A 19,783-nucleotide genomic window follows, 5' to 3' on the forward strand; every position below is an offset into this window, starting at 1 on the left:
TAAAGGGTGCTTGTATAAAGAAGAATTAAAAATAAGGAAGTCCATTTAATCTTCTTTGAGGCAGGATTTTAAAACTAAATATTTTACTCCTTTATTTTAATGCCGGCAATTGTAATAGAAAAAGTTAAATCAATCTTACAAACACATGTTGGAAGGTTTCCTAATTGGTATTATTACGAAATCTGAGTCACTTGTCATAGCAGTGGGTAGCAAGAGTTGAAGCTGATCCAGCATCAACTTGATGTATTAAAAAAGGTACACAGACTGTGTATGTCTTACAGGTGCATTCTAAGAGTGCACATGTAGAAGGTCATGGGAAGAATTTGTCTAAGATTGACAAGCCTGGATAAAAATCTAATAAAAAGCAGTTCCAGGGAAATTTGAATGTATCAAAATTACAGTACTATAATTTGTTTTTACCTTCTGAGGAAAACTTGCTGTTAGCTTAATCTGGCATATGTACAGATTGCTGGTCACAAATCTATAAATTAATGTAAATAATGTAATACTAACTGTTGCTTGACTTGAAATTTGCTAGAGCCATCACATAACATTATAACTGCAGCAATGAAATATTTCTACCTGGCAACAGCCGTATTCTTCCTCGAGTAGCAACACAGTTAAAGCCTCAGCGTGACGCAAGGCTTTTGGGCTTGATTAAGAAGTTTGTGCCACATAGACAAAATGGAGATAAAAAGTTCAAAACCAAAGTCAGCCCAGATCACCTTGCCCTTGATCCAGTGCTAAAAGGTAGAACTCATCTCGTCCTTATATCATCTACTGACTTTTTACTACTTTCTCACGTCTCTTGTCCTCTCTCCTCCCATTGGGCCGTGGTTTGGCTTATTAGACACAAAATAAAAATATACCCCGTTGGCTGCCATGGCAGCAAAGGGGCCGCCATGGCAACAAACGACTCCAAGACGCTACCAGCGAGTATTTGAGGATTTCTATTGGACGTTTAGACTGCGCACTCAATTCAAGCACTCTGATTGGCCAACGGAGCTACTTGGCGGTGCATCTACTTGGGGTGAAGGGGGTAAGTTGTGTGAAAGTGGGCAGTAATTAAAACCAAGCATAAAGCTGTCAATACAAGCTTATGACCCAGTGTAATTAGCCTAATATGATTTCTCTCTCTGCACTAGGGCTCAAATGAACTGACTTAGCGTCCTTGTGTACGCCTGAAACACACAAAGAGGATGAGAGCCTGATAGCTAGTGAAAAATACGACAAGGCAGATGGATACAAAGACTGATATATGGGTGCACAATGGCATTGACTTCAAAATTGGTAGATAGACAGGTAGGCAAAGAGAAAAATAAGCTTATTGTTGAAGAGAGAAAAGAGAATTTACATATTCAAAAATCTATACAGTACCTTTGCCTCTCTGTATGGGAACATCCCATATGTTGACATACACACACACACACACAAAACAAACACAAAGTACTACTGCGTGCACGTACATTACACACATACCACCATCGTAACCCACTGACAAATCCTCAGGGGACGTGTAGCGGTCACCATTAAAAGGTCTTTCCAATACAAGCTCTGTTACCAAGGGGGCTAACAGTTAATTCGATTGGCTGGCTGGTAATCAGGAAGTGGGGTGCTCTGAGGGCCCGGTGATTAATGGCTCTGTTGCCCGCTCGTCATCTCCCAAAGCTCCTCCCTCCCTCCCTCCCTCCCTCCTCCTGTCATAAATTAGGACCTCGTAAATAAAGACGGAAAGACAATCAGGCAAACTCAATCAATTACACAGGTTCTCTGGCCTTGGCTCGTATGTCTGACAGGCAGGAATGCTAATGTTATTGTTGCTTCTAAAGGGCTAACCTGTCAATTAGCGTACTGCACAACACTCTCTAACACCTGTCGGATTACCAGTCTGTGTGTGTTTGGAAAGACTACAACAGTTGAAAAGTTACTGTGTGCCTTTCAGGACTTTTGGAGCGGAGTGCCGATAAATCTGTACATGCAGAACCCATTTGGACCTTTAGTTTTTTAGAGATAAACAATGTCTGTAAAATGTTGATTCATCCTTTTTGATACAAATAAGTAAAAACAACTTTCATTATAAAATGCAATTTGTTTGTGTTTTTTGTGACTGGAGACAAATTGCTTTCTTTTTCCTCTCAGATCTGGATAATTATTAATACCCTTAAAGTTTACTAGGGGCAACCAGCAAAAAAACGACACACAGACACAACTAAAAACACAAAGCATCGTACCTGGTACTCGTACACGGTAAATGGCTTGAGGGCTTCATCTTTACAAGTAGTAGAGATATTCCTGTAAACAAGTGTTGCAGCATCACGTCCATCCGTGGTATGGCCCAGTCTGCGGTACACCTCGTAATGGAGGACTCTACCATTGGGCTGAGCTGGAGGCGACCAGGTGAGCAGAAAGCTGGTCTGTAGGCCTGTTTGCATGTCAGGCTGAAGGTCCAACAGTGGCGCTGATTGTCCTGCAGGAGGAGCGTGCAGCGTGAGTGCAGAGGCCCAGTCGCTGGAGGAACAGCCGAGCACAGTGCATGCCTCCACTCTTACTTCATACCTGTGCACACACATTAGCACAACAATCAGGGAGGTTTGTGTATTGTCCAAGATACTATGGTGGGAAACACAAGAAACTGAAAAGACATGTTTGACCATGATACCAGTGTATTGTCAGTACAGTTTATAAAAAGTCTTCCCGAGTGTTTTTTTAGTTACCAAGAGATGGCACACCTTTATATTTGTTATTCCTCCCCAAATACCCTTCATCAAAGTATAAATTACATTTGGAAATAGAAACCTATATTGATCCTCTTTAGTAATTTGGCCGAATTTTCCCTTTTAGAACGTATTAATGTACCATATTTTTGATCCATAAACCGAAGCTCTAAAGATGACCGTGGAGATCTCCTTTGACTTACCTGTGGTGAGGAGCCAGCCCACGCAGAGTGGTGTGTTGGTCAGAGAAGTCACTGTCCTCTGGTGTGAACGTGGTGCTGGTGATTCGCAGTTGGACTGGATCCCTTTGATACACTGTGTAACTCACAATGTCTCCATTAGGACGGGCTGGAGTACTCCAATCTACCCTCACCTAAAAACATCACAAACGCAGATTAAACCATTTACAGAGAGCAGGAAGATAGAGCAATGTGATGTTGCATGGTGTTACATATTAGGACTGAATAGAGGGAGGACTCACCTGGTCGGGTCCCAGAGGCGTCAGTGTGGGAAGGCCGACACCAGAAGGAGCCGATGGGGGAGTCTTTGCTGTGGCTGCTGTGCTGCTCACGGCCCCTTTGCTGTTGTTGGCCCTGACGACGTAGCTGTACTCGACACTTGGCACCAGTGTGAAGTCGTGGTAATGGAGCTCAGTCCCGACATAGATAACCTCCCCATCTCTGCGGAGTTCATAACCTGTGATGATGCCATTAGGGTGCTCTGGTGATCTCCAGATCACCTCCACTGACTCTGGGCCGGTGACCTTCAAGGGAAAGTTCAAAGGTCATGTCAAACAGAGATAGAAGTAGCGTTAGCATTTTAAAACACCCCCAAGTACTTATGATAATAAAAGATAATAATAAAAATTGTACAAAAAAGATCAGCTTTGATGAGGTTTGGTAAAGTTTAAAAGAGGCTAAATTCAATTTAATTAAAATACTCTTGGATGAATGGGAAAATGTGAAAGCAAGTCAATTTTCCTTTCCAGAATATCTCTGGACTGAAATCTACAGATATATAGAAAGGGATATTGCACACCTGGAAAAACAGAGGTTTCACTGGAAGTCTAAAATAAACAAACACACCTTAAGAGTCGGGGAGAGCAGGCCAGTGGGAGGAGCCTCCTCCGTCACTGTGGACATTGTGTCGCTGGCTGTGCATCCACCGTTGGTACAAGCATAAAGGACCAGATGATAGGACGTGTGTGGTCGCAGATCCAACAACTCCGTATTTAGCTCCCTCCCACGATAAGTTTCTTCGTTGTTCAATTTTAAGACATACTCAGTGACCTCTCCATTCTGTGTCAGTGGTTTACTCCAGGAAATGTTTATACTGTTGGAAGTGATGCTATCCACTCTGGGAATCTCCACTGTGGCAGGTGGAGCCTCTAGAGTCGTGATGTTTGTATGAGGGCTGGTGATACATCCCTCAGACGTGCAGGCTATGATCGAGTAGCTGCAGAAAATAAAACAAGAATGAAAATAATGACCTCTTTGAAGAGTTTGTTCATTTGGAGGAAACACAATGGTATGAGTGAAGACAAACAATACCTATATGTGGAAAATGGCAGGAGTCCTTCGTCCGTGTAGCTGAGGACAATCGGATCAAAACTAAAAGAGAAACTGACGTTGTTTCTCTCGATCCTGTAGGACTGAAGAACCCCGTTGGGCTCCAGAGGAGGGGTCCAAGACACCAACACAGCACTGGGCTGGCCTTGGAGGTGACTCACTTTTGGGGGAGCTAGACCCCGAGGAGGGGCCTGTCTGGTCGTCACAGTTACCCAGGGGCTGTGGGTATGACCAGCGGGGTTATGAGTCCGGACAGTGAATTGGTACTGCGTCCAAGGACGCAGACCAGTCACTGTATATGAGACTGAGTCAGCATGTTGTGGAGAGGATTCTCTGAACAGCACCTTTTGTGGATAAAAAATAAAGGTTATTTGTACTGTGGGAGCCCCATTTCTATTCAATGACTCTGATTGACATGGATAGAAGCGGCACCTGGGTATTCAATCAAGACAATTACAAATAGTCAAACTGGCCTGTAACTTCAGAGATAGGTGTCTAGTTTCACCCACCTTTCCATTTTCAGTATCCTCTCCATTACTTCTTCCTATCCCCACTTCCTCCAAAAGTCTCCCAAGTAAATAATACTCTCCAATTGGCCCGTTGGGCTGGGAGGGAGGGCCCCAGGTAAGGGCCACACGGTCTGGGCCAATAAAGAGAGGCCTAGGAGGAGGCTGTAAAGCAGGTGGAGATGCTACTGTGGTGACAAGCTGGGGCAGAGTATGTGTGCATCCTGCTGAGGTGCAAGCTTCAAGAATCAAAGAATACACGGTCCATGGCTCCAAACGACGAAACAGGAAGCTGCGCAATAGTCCGCTGAATTCCAGGTTGTCCTCACTGTACAAGTTGTACATCTGCAAAAAAGAAAAGAGATGGATAGAAGGCAAGATGAAAGAAAAGTATGCAATGCAGCGTAAGAGAAAGATACCAGGAATTTATCATTTATAGGACATAGTGAAAGATTGGAGGGGCAAAGATGCCAAGCAGATGAGAGGAAAGAAGAAATATCATACTTATATCATATACTATCATACAATGTGGTAATGGTGCAGGTGCAAGTCTGATGCTTTGCATATAGTTTATGTGAATATGGTGTGTATCGCATGTACCGTGATTATTCCATTTGGAGCACTTGGCTCATCCCAGATAAGCAGCAGCGCTCTGCCCTGCTCCCTCTGCTCCACTGTGAAGTTAGCCAGGCCAGCCGGAGAAGCCTCCAGGGTCATAATGGTAACCCACGGACTGGACACGCTACCTGAGGGTGGCAACACTATGCTCAATGCAGTAGTTTTGCAGTTAGAGCTCAACCCATCTACCATTGACCGATCGTAATCAACTTACCTGCCTCGTTCACAGCCTCCACTCGTAGACTGTACTGGCTGTACGGTTCCAGATCAAATACGGTTGCCTCTTGGACCGAACCCTGAGAGAGTAGAGACGCCGAGGTGTGATTGAAGGGAGTGGTTGTAGAGAGGAGGAGACATGAGAGTGGGCAGAGGGGAGACGGGGGAAGGATTTGGAAAGAGACAAAAGGAACAAAGTGAGTACCATGTCATCGCAAGAGAAGTGAGCAAGTTAGTTAGACAAAAAAAATCCTGCAGGAATAAAAAACAGTGCGTTACTCATTCACATTGGAAATGAAGCACTGAAACAATGACAGGCTAAGATGACATGGGATTTGTGATATCAATATTTCAACATCCAGGCACCGCCATAAAGTAAGTAGACACCAGAGAAGTGGGAGGGACATAGAAAGACTGGCAGGCAGACAAGCGTCCCTCGTGGCTAGATTCAAAGCTTCCAGAAAGAGTGTTTGTCACATATGCACCCTTTCAAATCAACACACACACACACACACACACACACACACACACACACACACACACACACACACACACACACACACACACACACACACACACACAGAGTAAGTCTGCCAGTAGCTTTAGGCAGTGGGACCCAGCCCAATACCCTGGCAGACACAGGGGCAGTGTGTGTGTGTGTGTGTGTGTGTGTGTGTGTGTGTGTGTGTGTGTGATACAGTGGGAAAACCATTTACTAATTGATAACAGACACACTGTTGTTCCAAAAGGCCCTGGTGGGAGATGACACGGTAGTCAGGGAGCACTGGGCTCCACGACTGCCGGTTTGTTTAGGATTGAGCTTTAAAACTATAAGTGAGGGATGTATCTAAGTGTGTGTGAACATATTTGTTTGATTGCACAACATAGGGGGCTCTGTTTTCTCATGTGTTGAGTCTGCAGTTTAAAAGAGAAAAGTGTCTGTTCAGGAATTTATGCTTCCAGTTAAAGCGAGCATGTGTAAAGAGATTAACTGTTAACCCAGTTAAATGCAGCAGCAAGAGGATCAAAAAAGCTCCAATTCAAGCTAAATCAAAAGAAAACCCTGACAAATCACCGTGGCCTGGCACCAAGGATGAACTGTCTGAACAACAACCAGAATGCATGTATTCACAGTTTTCATGTCAGGGAGCCAACGTGTTTTTATTCCACAGTAAAATAGGATTAATAAGCCCCTAGACACCTAGACACAGGCTAAATCCTCCTGCAAATCACAGCACTTCTCAGGAGAGAGAGAGAGAGAGAGAGAGAGAGAGGGAAGGAGGGACACAAAGAAAGAGTCACAGGGATGGAGAGACATAGAAAGAGGAGGAGGAATTGAGAAATAAAGGTCAAAAGAAAAAAGAGATCGGACTGAAATTAAGAATATATAAATAAGACGATGCAGGACAGACAATTAGAAAAGAGGGAAACAAGAGAAAGGGGTGAGTAAGTTAATGAAAAAAGGAGAGGAAGAGGGCTGTAAGAAAATCAACGACAGAGAGGTTAAGTTAAATGGTAAAAAAAAGGAAGATGGAAGTGAGCTAAAGTGGGAGAGAAAAAAAGGATAGATGTGGCAAAAGGGAGAGACAGATTAAGTGAGCGAAAATGAGAGATCTCTCTACCTTAAAAGCCAGTGAAATATGTGAAGCATGTGGCCTATAAAGCGGTTAACATATGCACATTGTCAATAGCAGCATCTGGCGCTGGCAGCTTTTATAGGAGCATGGAGACTCTGCTTCAGGCCTCTAGATGGCAATACATTCAAACACTTTATCACTGAAACACACCGCATTAACGGCCTCCTAACACTCAGTCAACACACATGCAAAAGCGCGCACGCACACGCACACACACACACAGACACACTCAACAATCAAGCGCTATGAAATTCACCACCTCAGCCTGTTTAGAGAACACAAACGCACACTTCCAGGTCTGCAGGCAGGCAGCAATCAAATGGTGCAACACTTAAACACACTCCTATTACATTAACAGCTTTCTCAAAAGCCATTTCTCTCTCACACGTACATGTGTAGAGACACACAGGCAAAACCAGTGGTGGGCCATCAGGGACAGCTAAGCCTTCTCTGATGGCCAGAACAGAATCTCCGTCCTAGCTATTTTTATTTTTCACATTATTTTTTAAATAATTATCGTTGTTATAATTCGTTTTCCCATTAGGCTATTTCTATCTGCCCAGCTCCTGTCTTTCTCTGTTGCTCAGCCTTCCAGTGCAGCTTGTTTAAAGAGAGCTTTTACCCAATCAGATTCAGCCCCTTTGTCTCTGTGAGAGGCCCCAGAGAGGTCCTGTAGGTAGCTTTACACATTAAAGAAAATGGGAACGATATTGTTGATCGTCATAGTCTTTAACCGATCGGCTCTTTAGTTTGACATGTTGGGCGTATTCTTTGAAGTGCCAGTAGGACCTGGGTGGCCCCATAAGTATGTCTGTATTAACAAAAAGCGCAGCATTAACCTATACATCTTAGTATTAACTAAGAGTTCTGGTTCAACTTTGTCTGTAAATAGTGAATAGGATATCGTAACTGTAAATCTTACATCTGGATATCCCTCTGATATAAATAATATTTGAGTGGCCCGGGCTCTTGAGTGTGTGCTGTTTTAGAGCCAATGTTTTGATGGATTGTTTTGTCATGCTTTGTTGTAAATAAATGTGACTGGTTCTTGTGAGTTTGCTCTTGTCATTATTAATTACATTGGTGTGAATATATTTATTCTGTTAATTACGCAGCATCCCGTCATGCGTCTGCATTCATGCATCTGCAGTGTATTTGAAGGTGTTCAGCTTCGTGTAACATTTTATTTTATTTCGGACCGCCACTGCGCAAAACTCAGTTTCTTCTAACGCACTAGGAAATATGGATGAAAAAATTCCCATACAAAACTAGAAGAAAATGATGGCAAAAGTATAGAAGGTAAAAAGACGGTTGCAATATAATTTCCCAACATTTGTTTCTGTAATGTATGATGCCACATTTGTACTTAATGTACACTATTGACCACATGACTATAATGTGTGTAGTATTAAACATACTGGCGGTTTCATTTGGGATGTTTCAGAGCTGTAATGCAATTTAGTGGGTATTTATTCCTGTGTAATAAATAGAGCTGGTTCTAGTGAAGGATTTTACATTTCTACTGCGACATCAGCTACATAACGGCTACAATGATTGACCAAGGCCATAGCAGCAAAATCTGCCTTGGTAAATGATGAACTTGGAGCTCCTTTGGTGAAAAAAAAGAAAAGGCCAACCTATGAAGGCAACATGAATAGCGACAATGTAACATATGAAAGCAAAAGGTTTTCGTCAACCTAAATTCAGTGAACATGTGTGTGGATGATCAAAGTAACTACTTAATTATGCCAAATGCAAAAGACCAGAGAAGGAGCAAAAAGTCGAGAGAGAGGGAGAGCAACGGGGGAGGGAGGGGCGGGGGGGGGGGTTCAGGGAGATCTGCACAAATGTAAAGGAAAGAAAGTGTAAACAAGACGGAGGGAGAGAGACAGAGACAAAGATGGGGAATGAAGAGAAGAGACATGAAAAGGTGTCACTAATTCATACATTAAAGAGCCCTCAGATCTTACATGGCTCAACACAACTTAGCATCGAGGGCAAGCAATTTATTCAATCTTTTATTTCCTTATTCAGTCTTCTCTTTGGTGTGCGAGCTGTGCTGACACCTGGGTCCACCGGAGATTGTGTGTGTTTCTACATGTATAGCCTATTCAAAAGGGTCAGTGTGCAGGTGTGCTCCATCTGCAAATATATCAGAATGTCTGTTTACTTGTGTGCATTTGCATGCAACCTAACAAGTCCACGTAAGCATGCATCTGTTTTTGTGTCCCTAGCAAATGCCCAATTGTGTGTGTGTGTGTGTGTGTGTGCGTGCGTGTGTGATATTCAGGTGGAGAGGCATGGTGCGGCTGGAGGGACAGTGTGTGATACTAATTAAGAATAACCATGTGTATTTGTCAAAAGAATTATGCTGATTATCTCACAAAGGCCCCAGCACTGGGCCCCGCAGAGAGACAGAGACAGAGAGACGGACCAACATTAGCATATGGCTACGCACATTCATGCATGCACGTACGTACACACACGCACACACGCGCGCGCGCTCTCGTTTGCTCACCGTCTCTCCCTCTCTTTGTCTCTCACACACACAGACAGATGCGCGGGTTAAAGTAAAGTGAGTGCGTAAGAACATGAAAGAGCCGTGCCCAATGACAGGTGATTGGGGTCCACTTGTCCTGCCATTGGGGTGTTTCTCTTCATAGACCTTGTCTTGCCTCTCTGCTCAGTCATATTAAGTCCCGGGGAGATAATAATGCACCCTGCTGTTTCAACCTTTTTTTGTGCCTCAGTTCTTTCAGTATGTGGTCACACACGACACGATCGGAAAAGCTCCAATTCAAGTCAATTCAGCTCAATTCAAATCAATTCAGTTCTTTACTCCAGTCTATTAGCACAAGCTGTGCCCCGACCAGCCCTGTGAGCGCAGTAATTGTTTTCAAAGGTTTCTGAGGTGAGCCAGTACACCACACGTTGCTCTCTTGCGCCTCATGCCAAGCTCTCAAGCCAAGTTTGTGCGTGTGTGTGTGTGTACGTATTTGTGTGCATGCCTAATTCAATGCTGCTTGAACAACTGCCCTATGTCTATTTGGAAATGCCCTGCGTGGGTGTCCCTGCTAGTCAGACTGCGTTAGGCAACCCCTGACACACGCAGACGATCGTGCAACACACACACACACACACACACACACACACACACACACACACACACACACACACACACACACACACACACACACACACACACACACACACACACACACATACAGAAACACACTCAGGCACACACAGAGCCATTAGGCATGTGTTTTGTCTGTGGCTAGCACAGACTTAGCGAGGGACTGCAGGGGTCTGGAACAGCAAAGTCCACTTCACACCGACAGCCATGATTGGCTTTGGCGGCTCAAGACCTCAGGAACTTAGTGTGTAGATATGCATATGTACTGTATATGTGTGTGTGTTCGCAAGAGATGTGGCTAAAGACCAGTGGACAGCAGTAATGGAGCTCTGTGCACAGATCTACTGAAATTTAAATGAGCAAGCATGCGTTTGCCTATGGATACAATTTTATCCAACATTTGTTTTATTTATGTATTCCTCTACTTTCTTCCTTCATGCACCAACCAGCAAGTCAAATTCCATGTATGTCTGACATATGATGGCAATAAACGGCAATAAAATTATATATATTTATAACAATCCCGCAGCATTTGTTTGTACAAGCAGTCTCCGGACAAGGGCTGAAAAACACAAGAACACAATGCTACAAAAATCCTCTTCTGCTATTTTGGTGCTATTCTGTCTCTAAACTGAACTAAAACTAGGCTGAACTAAAGTCAAATTGAATTAAATATTTTCTTTTAAAAGCAATAAACCAGTAACTAAAAGGTTTATATGTACGAAAGAGAAACAAAAACATAACGGCCTCCTCCGGACTACAGTCAAGAGTATAACCCGCTTCCAAAACAAACACTTGACAAGGATTCAGTTGCGCGCGCACACACGCGAACGCGCACACACACACACACACACACACACACACACACACACACACACACACACACACACACACACACACACACACACACACACACACACACACACACACACACACACCTTTCACATCCACCTGATTTCCTTCAGTCATCACAAATATACAAAACTCTGATAAGGACTCACACTCAGCATTCCTCTAAAGTGGCCATCACATCGCAGTTGCTGCACTAAACACCCATTAAGACAAGTGGAGAGCACTACACTGGATGGTGTGGCCTCTTCACAGACAGACACACAATAAAACACAACCTGTCATTACTGAGAGAGAGAGGTAGGAGAATATAAACAAAAAAATCACTTGAAAGAGGGAGAGAGATAAAGACTGACTGGAGGGCGGTAAAGATGGGTAGGAATAACATAAAAGCTGTAATTTGTGGCAGCGGTAGAGAAACCCCGGATGGAAATTTTGTGATGGAAGGAGAATTGAGCAGGAGTTGTGAATAATATGAAGAGAAGGAGCGAAATATTCAAGTGAGGGGAAGAGAAAGTGTTGCAGCCTGATTATTTGGCTGTTTATGCAGAATGTTGAGAGCCCTCCAATCAGAGTTGGAGACCTCGAACTAAGGGGTCTGATAGGCCGAGGGGCCCAGCGAACTCTGCATCCAAGAATTTTTATTCTCTCCTCTAACCCTTCCTTCCTCTCTTCACCTATCTTCTCCCCTCTCAACCAGGCCTCTCACCCTCTCTGCACTCAACTCTGCATTGCTCTCCTGTCTCCATCCTTTTGTCTCCGTCATTTGTTAAAGGGTGTCTCTGAGAGCAAGGGCAAGTGGGAGAGTGGGTGAAGCAACGAGGGAAGGGATAAAGCTTCCCAATCCTCAACTTGCTTTAGTTAGAGATTCAACTTGGCTAAAACATGTCAGTTTAATTCAAATAAATACTGTAAAGTTATGACATCTCTATATTTTTTATTTACATCTTTATATTACAGCCAGATTTGGATTATTTGAAACTTCTGTAAATCCGTAATGTTTAATACGTCGGATTTTATTACCGTATCCCACTTAGAAAGTCAACTCAAGGACTGATGATGAATTGAGTCACCAATGTTTAATTTAGTTTACCACGTCTGTGTACCCCATTGACCCAGAGACTTCATCCCTGCAACATTTGCACAGCGGTTTCTCTCAGCATGTAAACATATCGACATACATGTTTTAACAGACTTTAACAGATCTGTTTATATTGTTAATTCTTGCTTGTATATTTTTATTCTTCTATTGCACCAATGCACCAAGTCAAATTCCTGTGTAAAATATGTGGCAATAAATGGCTTGTTGAACTACTTCTCAACTTCAGGTCAGCTCACTTGTGTGTCAGCCTGGAAGCGTTCCAGCTGAGCTACCCCCACTCCCTTTTCGTGATGCTCACGTTTTTGCCTTGCTATTAAACAGGAAGAACTCACCGTGCCCATCAATGCAAACCTCCGAGTCAGTCTGAGGCACATGCCAACGTAACGTATGCCCAAACTCTGCAGCTGTATTCATACAATGTGTTAAAACTGTTTTTTACGTGATGACATTTAATGCACCCGCAGACCAGTTCACAATATAATCCGATAAAATGTCCATACTGTTATTCATCGCTCAACTGTGCATGCCTAGATACACACATTCCGACAGGTGACACAAACAACGAAACCTCACGTTGGAGGTGAAACACAGTTTGCCGGTTGGCCCTCACTGTCCCGCACTCTGTGACGGGTTCTTAATGGTAAACTATCGGATTGTAAACATGCCCCTCTCTCTCTCCCTCTCTCCCTCCCTCTCTCCCTCCCTCCCTTCCTGGGGTATTTTTTAAACAATGTGTCCTTCATGTACGGTTGGTTACGGGGTGTACAGAAGGACATCATTAGCGCTGGTGGTTAAGCTGTAATTTACACCATTACCGAGGTAGGGGCCATTTTTATTGCCTAGTAAATTTCAGCTCTGAAATATTTAGACCATATGGCTCAATTTGTGTAATAACCTTAATTTCCAAGCACCCTTCAGCTCCCTTCAGCGCCGGCTGTTGTTGGCGGATGGTGGAGTGGTGTGTGTACACATACGTATGTGTGTGCACGGTTTGGGGTCGGAGCATGTACGCACACGCAGACGCGTACACAGAAACATAGAGAAGGCAAAAGTGTTAACGCATACTCTGCATATAACCTCTTCCACACTCCAATTTATTCAGTCACACACATTCGCATGCCCACAGCACGCACGCACACGCACACGCACACACACACACACACACACACTTGCGTATGTATGCATGGCGGTAGCAGATTAATAGGGTGTCAGCTTGTGTTTGGGTGAGGGAGCGTCAGGCGTCGGCCAGATGGTTCTCAGGGATGATGACTGTCAGGGGTCCTGCTCTGATCAATGGGATGTATTAATACAGCACACGCGCATTGTTGCACAGACACACATGAATAGCAATATGTTATGCATGTACAAAGGCACACATGCAACCATATTCAACCACAGAGTAAGACACACATACAAACAAATGTACGCACACGGTCTAACTTAACCAGGTATCCCAAGGGCCACAGTGTAACATCTGGAAGCGCCAAGGGAGGAAGGAAAGGACAGAAGATTAAAAGAGGAGAAAGAGGGAGGTGGCAGGCGTATTTAAAAAGTGGATGGGAGGATAAAGGAGCAGCTATGCTAGAGAGAAGAGGAAAGCGACCCGTGGAGGCAAAGGTGCAAAAAGTGGAAGGCAAAAGAAAGGAAATTGAGGAGGGTTTAAGTCAGAAGGAGTAGAACAAAGTGGTGACAAGGATGAGAAAAGATCACATGGAGAAGAGAAGCTGAGGAAATGAATGGAGATGTAGCTAGATTATTAGGAGGGGGTAGAGAAAAACGGGACTGGAAAATGATCCTGAGCCTTCGATGAGAAATGCAAAATGCATGAAAAAGGAGTTTGATGGAGGTGAGAGAGAAAGAAGCTTAAAGAGTGAACACTAAGAGGAAGAAAATAATAAAGAGAATTATAAATTATAGATCAAAAGTAAGGCAACCAGGACGCAAGTCAAGGAATTTGACAGGATTCTGTGAGTGACTATGATGTCTGCCGGAAAGGTGTACAGCATGGAGAGTGGATTTGTGTGTGTGTGTGTGTGTGAGTATGTGTGTGCGCCAGGCAGCACGTAGGGGGCTAGTGAGGCAGGCCGCCTGTGCTTCGTACCCTCATTCCGTCCGATTGCCATGACGACCCCATTAATCAGCCAAGCTGGCACGGAGCAGGGTTCCCAGCCCTGCCTGAGATCAATACACACACAAATACACACCCGCAAAATGGACAACGACGCACACACAAACAATAAATCCAGGGATAAAAAAAATTAGGAGCAGAAAAATATTTTTGGATTTGTGAAAATTTGGGAGAGAAAAGTCAGGACAATGCATAAAGAGAACAAAAGGAAAAAAAGGAAACTAGGACTTATTTCAATAGTTTTAATGTTTTTATACTGTCTCTTTCCCTGCCTCAGAGATAGAACCCTTTTAACGGATTGTCTATTTGCTCACCTTTTAAGTCAAGACACGGAAGCCAAAAGGCTTGTCTATTTCTAGTTTGTAAAGAACTTTGTTTCTTTGTGTATTCGTCAACCACCAGGTGCATATGGCAAAGGCACCTGCGTGACAAATGACCACCACCAAAATAAGTCTATGCCACGTCAATGAGCCTCTCACACATACACAAGCTCTCTCACACACACACACACACACACACACACAAACACAAAGTGTCCCATATCAATGAGAAGGTGAAAGGTCTCCATTTACATCTTGTATTAATTATGAGTGACAAGCCAAAGGTCACTGAGGGAGAAGAGGCCACTCGTATGGACAGAATATAGATCTATGCTTCTTCCTCTTCTCCCCCTTTCACTCTCTTCCCTCCTTTCACAATCACTCTGTCTCGCCCCACACCCCACACACTCTTCTTGTTCCTTCACTTGTCTTTTCATCCCCTCCTCTGCACTCTCTTTTGGTCTCACTCATGTCTTTTCTTTTATCTTTCTTAATTATCTGTACTGTTCTTTATCCTACAAATCTCTGTCTTTCACCCATTTCTGCATGTGAATATTGATGTGTTTTTCTCTATGCCCCTTTCTCCAGGGTCTCAATCTTTTTGATCTCTATCTGTTTAACGTTTTTGTATCTTCATTTATCTGCACACACACACACACGCACGCACGCAAACACGCACACACACGGCTGCTCGCCACTGTCTAATATCCCAAAATATCCCATTGCAGCTTTGGCCAAACTTGGCCTCATATCTGTTTACAGTGGTATGTGTAGACACGCAGTACGTACAGTCTGCAAGTGTGTGTCTTTGGATTGAGAACTCTTGCTTATTGTCAATCCCTGTTTTGGAGAATAAGGCCTGGCACTAACTTAAGGGTAAGGCCCTGGAGGATAGCAGGCCACGGAGCAGTGTGTGTGTTGTGTGTGTCTCCTCAGGCCCATCCCTGGCAAACACCCTCATATATGCTGTATATTACAGTTATTGACCACACACTTTGTGATCAAAGTATGTCCTCACACCCAGCATTCCCTGTGCGGTAGCGTGCATTTACCTCAACAGTGAGAGCAGTGACAGCAGTCGAGTTGAGTGTTGGGTCTTGTTGGTGCTTCTCGTGAACCAGTCTATAATGGGAAATGGGACCGTTGGGCTGTCCCGGTTGGCTCCACTTCAGACGGGCTGAGTATGCACCTGTGTAGGCGCACGGCACGTTGGACTGTTACAGTGATTCAACCCCAGAGCATTTAAACCTAACCAGAAACCCCGGTGAACTCACCGGTGGGTGTGACAGTGGGAGAGGCCATATCTTGGGGCTCGGCCCGTAAGGTCTGTGCTAAAGCCCACCGGCTCAGAACTGAGCCTTTGGAGTTCTGAGAGCGAACCCTGTACTGCAGGTAGCTGAAAGGTCGCAGGGCCGGGCTTGCATCGTAAAACTCAAGGGGCCCGCTGGACCAGATAAAAACCAGCAGCGCCTCCTCGGTTCCTAGTGGACGCCTATACAAGAATGAACATTTAGATCCGTCATTCATGAAAACATCTTCAATATAGTTTGTGAGACTTTTTATGAATATAAATATAATTATAATGATCTTAAATTTAAACCACTAAAGTAATTAGTTTATGAAAATCAGACCTTGATATGTGTAATATTTGTAAACTACATTTCTTGCACCTGTACTACAAATAAATTAAAAATCTTCAAAATACACTTCAAATATTATTGATAACAAAGAAATAAAAGTTCTCTTCTCGTGTCTTTTGATAAACTTTAGTGCACTCAAAACCAGTACACTCAGTTTGTCTGGAATTTATATAAAAAATGTAACATCACGTCTGAAACATCATGTGTAAGTAGGTTCCCGGCTGACGCAAGCACACCGATGTCTTGGTAAGCCTCTTTGTCTGTGGTTATGTGGGGTTTCAGGTGGGACTGTGAGAGAGAGATTTTTCTATTTTATCCAAGGGCCTGTCTGCCTGAGTCTAATCATGCCAGGTGTGTCAGTGTGCGTGCGTGTTTGCGTGTGTGTGCGCACACTGCTATGCTAATGTGTGTTTCCTGAGGACTTAAAGGGCTTAGTGTGGTCTGACCCTGCATACAGATCACACAGTCTTTGGTCAACAAGCAGACCACGACCTTCAGCATGCATTAATACATACGCGCAGATGCACACGCACAAAGTGCGTAGATTGGTAGGTAGACATTTGCTAGAAGATATATCACTATAACGTTAGTTTTATTCTGTATGTAAAGGTAAATATGTAGATTATATGTATGAACAGTGTTTGATTAACGTATAAATTGATTGATAATTGATAAATTAGTTCTGGTTCTTGGGTGTTGTAGACATACACGGAGTAATGTCAGCTATAAAACAAATTGTTCACCTGCTGCTGTCTGTTTTCTGAAAAATCCCAGGTTAATTAATTCATAATAAAATGAAGGACTTTGTCTTTGGGTTGCCTTTTTGATTATTTCAGTTACGCACTTTGTGAGTAGTGGATACCCATATTATTGGAACAAAATATTTTTTTGAAATATAGCTTTTTCAAAGAATTATATCTTTTGCTATGTGAATTTGAATTTGAAAAAACCTTCAGAACTCACTATATTATTTTTGGTACATGTTTCAATGTGCCTTCAAAAACGGTATTAGGATCTGTGTGATGATTCCTGAATTATTTCCAGCATTGGTGTGTGTGTGTGTGTGTGAGAGAGAGTGTGATTGTGTTTTCTGTCTGCATGTTACCTGTATATATAGTAAGCTGTGATGAGGCCGTTGGGTTTTTGGGGGGGTGACCAGTGGATCTCCAGGACTCTGGGTCCAGCTGCCTTTACTGTGGGAGGCCGCAGACCTTCTGGGGCGCTTTCCAAAGTCCGCACATAAGACCCCTCTCCTACACCACACCCATCTCCATGGGGAAAAAACAGGAAAATAAATATACAGAACACACAAATGTCTTTCCGTGCATTCAACAATCAGCACGACTGGTCCGTTTTTAAATTTCGATTTCAGAATCCATCCTCCAATGAGCCTCTGAACTCAGACTGGTTCCAAGAATTTCTTGCAATGTGGAGAACTCATTCATTTCCACAATTTAACAGTAGTAAATCTTTAGTAAAATAGTAAATCTTTCAAATGTCAGTACCATTGCATACTTACCAATTTGACAGGCCTGCACTCTGATGTGGTAGGTGGTGAATGGCTCCAGACCTGTCACAGTGAGGTGCCGATCTATGCCAGCAGGACGCATTATGGCTCTGTCACTTTCTGGATTTAACAGGACAATGTAGTTTACAGGCTGGCTGCTGTTAAGGTGAGCTGTGAAAAAAAGAGAAAGATGCTAGTTGTGTTTTTAGCTTTACTGCATTCATCCAAGTGTGCTGCAACTTTTAAACATCTTACATTGTTAGGTAAGTTGCAGAATATACATTACTTTTGTTTTGCAAGCATACAGTTGACGGTGCATAAGTATGGATGAGTCTCACACTTGAACGACCCAGAGTCACCTTGATGCCCAGAAATGTTTAAAAACAAAACTTTGGCAAGATATTCTAACATCCAATTCAAATGACAAAAGGTGTGCAACAGTTGACTCACAATAACATTTATTTCACTATATGTAGACTCACTTAAGGAAGTCCATCCACATGCTTTATACTGCCAGTACACTATTTATTTTTAACATTATAAGTAACTTCATAATGAATGAACTGTATTATATAACGTATTTAAGAGAGATGTTTGTATTTAATTATTTTATGTAATTAAAATGTTGGAAAGTAATGAAACGAAGTAGCTGTCTGTAAAATATATAATTTCCTAAAATGTTGCCCATACTTTTGTCTTAACTGTCTTGTCTTCAAAATCGGGGCACCTTACAACCGGGCAAAAACACACAAACGAATACATACAGAAACACCCACACATATACACACATGCGCCGAGACTTTGTTAATATTCTCACCGGAGGTTTTTCCATAATTCAGGCCAACTGTATTGTGATGGGTTATTCAACATTCATGAACTCTGGATATCTCGAGAACGAACTGATTACCAGACAAATGAAAGACTTCAATTATTCACCCTCCAACTCACATGTGCACACATACACCTAAACACATACACACACCTCTGACTTCAGCATCCGCGCGCACACACTCACACGCACTAATGCACGCAGACAGATCATGATGCATCTCTCAGTCATCAGTATTTCGCTCTGCCAAAGATGTTTAATTGTCACTGCAATATTTAAGTTTTATTATTTACAACCAATCAGCTACTTGGCCATCTCCTATTTCGCACACATGATGCACACAATTACAAATGTGCACGTACACATACCTGTGAGGGGCAACATTCTACATAGAGCATGCACACAAATAAAAGGCTCTCCCACACACACAGTGATGGAGGACTTGAACCGAGAGTAAATGTCTTTTAAATAGCCATACGTCAGTGCTTTGCCCGTCAATGTATGCATATGAAGACACAAACATGTGCATGTACGTACACACCAAGTCACACTTTCAAGGGAGTCTGGCGCACATGCGCGCATATGAAAACACTCCAGACTCTGGGCTCAGAGAGTTAACCAAGCGTGAGAACCCAGCCGATATTTCCTCACCTTTAAAATCAACCTGTAATGACAATAGAATAGGCCTGCCTATGGAAATGTCTCCAAAGTGATGTGCACACACACACAGCTATAAAGAGGCATGCATAAACACAGACACAAATATTCAGAAACAAAACTCTCTCTCTCTCTCTCTCACACACACACACACACACACACACAAAAACAGAGTGAAGTGTCTTTGCTAGTTGGCCCTATAAGCTGTTTCTGAGATAGGAAACCAGCCTAATGAGAGAGTAATAGTCAATGATAGATGGGTTAGGGCAGACAATCACTGCCCCATAAGCATGAAACTCAGCCGTGAGTGTATGCTCGTGTAAACCTCGGTGTGTGTGTGTGTGTGTGTGTGTCCA

At 43.2% G+C, this 19,783-nt stretch overlaps 1 protein-coding gene across 1 annotated transcript in view; it reads right to left on the bottom strand.

Moving 5' to 3' along the window:
- ush2a (Usher syndrome 2A (autosomal recessive, mild)) overlaps positions 1-19,783 on the bottom strand; it is a 155,065-nt gene that overhangs the window by 6,182 nt on the left and 129,100 nt on the right. Inside the window, exons 71-82 of the mRNA XM_062561810.1 lie at positions 17,954-18,112; positions 17,540-17,702; positions 16,069-16,286; positions 15,847-15,983; positions 5,621-5,702; positions 5,389-5,534; positions 4,792-5,133; positions 4,265-4,626; positions 3,800-4,169; positions 3,196-3,477; positions 2,918-3,087; positions 2,232-2,556 (exon numbers count right to left, since the gene is read on the bottom strand). Coding sequence (XP_062417794.1) covers positions 2,232-2,556; positions 2,918-3,087; positions 3,196-3,477; positions 3,800-4,169; positions 4,265-4,626; positions 4,792-5,133; positions 5,389-5,534; positions 5,621-5,702; positions 15,847-15,983; positions 16,069-16,286; positions 17,540-17,702; positions 17,954-18,112 — 2,756 coding nt within the window. The remainder of the gene's footprint in view (positions 1-2,231; positions 2,557-2,917; positions 3,088-3,195; positions 3,478-3,799; positions 4,170-4,264; positions 4,627-4,791; positions 5,134-5,388; positions 5,535-5,620; positions 5,703-15,846; positions 15,984-16,068; positions 16,287-17,539; positions 17,703-17,953; positions 18,113-19,783) is intronic.

Source organism: Pungitius pungitius, chromosome 4 (assembly GCF_949316345.1).
Source record: "Pungitius pungitius chromosome 4, fPunPun2.1, whole genome shotgun sequence".
NCBI lineage: Eukaryota > Metazoa > Chordata > Actinopteri > Perciformes > Gasterosteidae > Pungitius > Pungitius pungitius.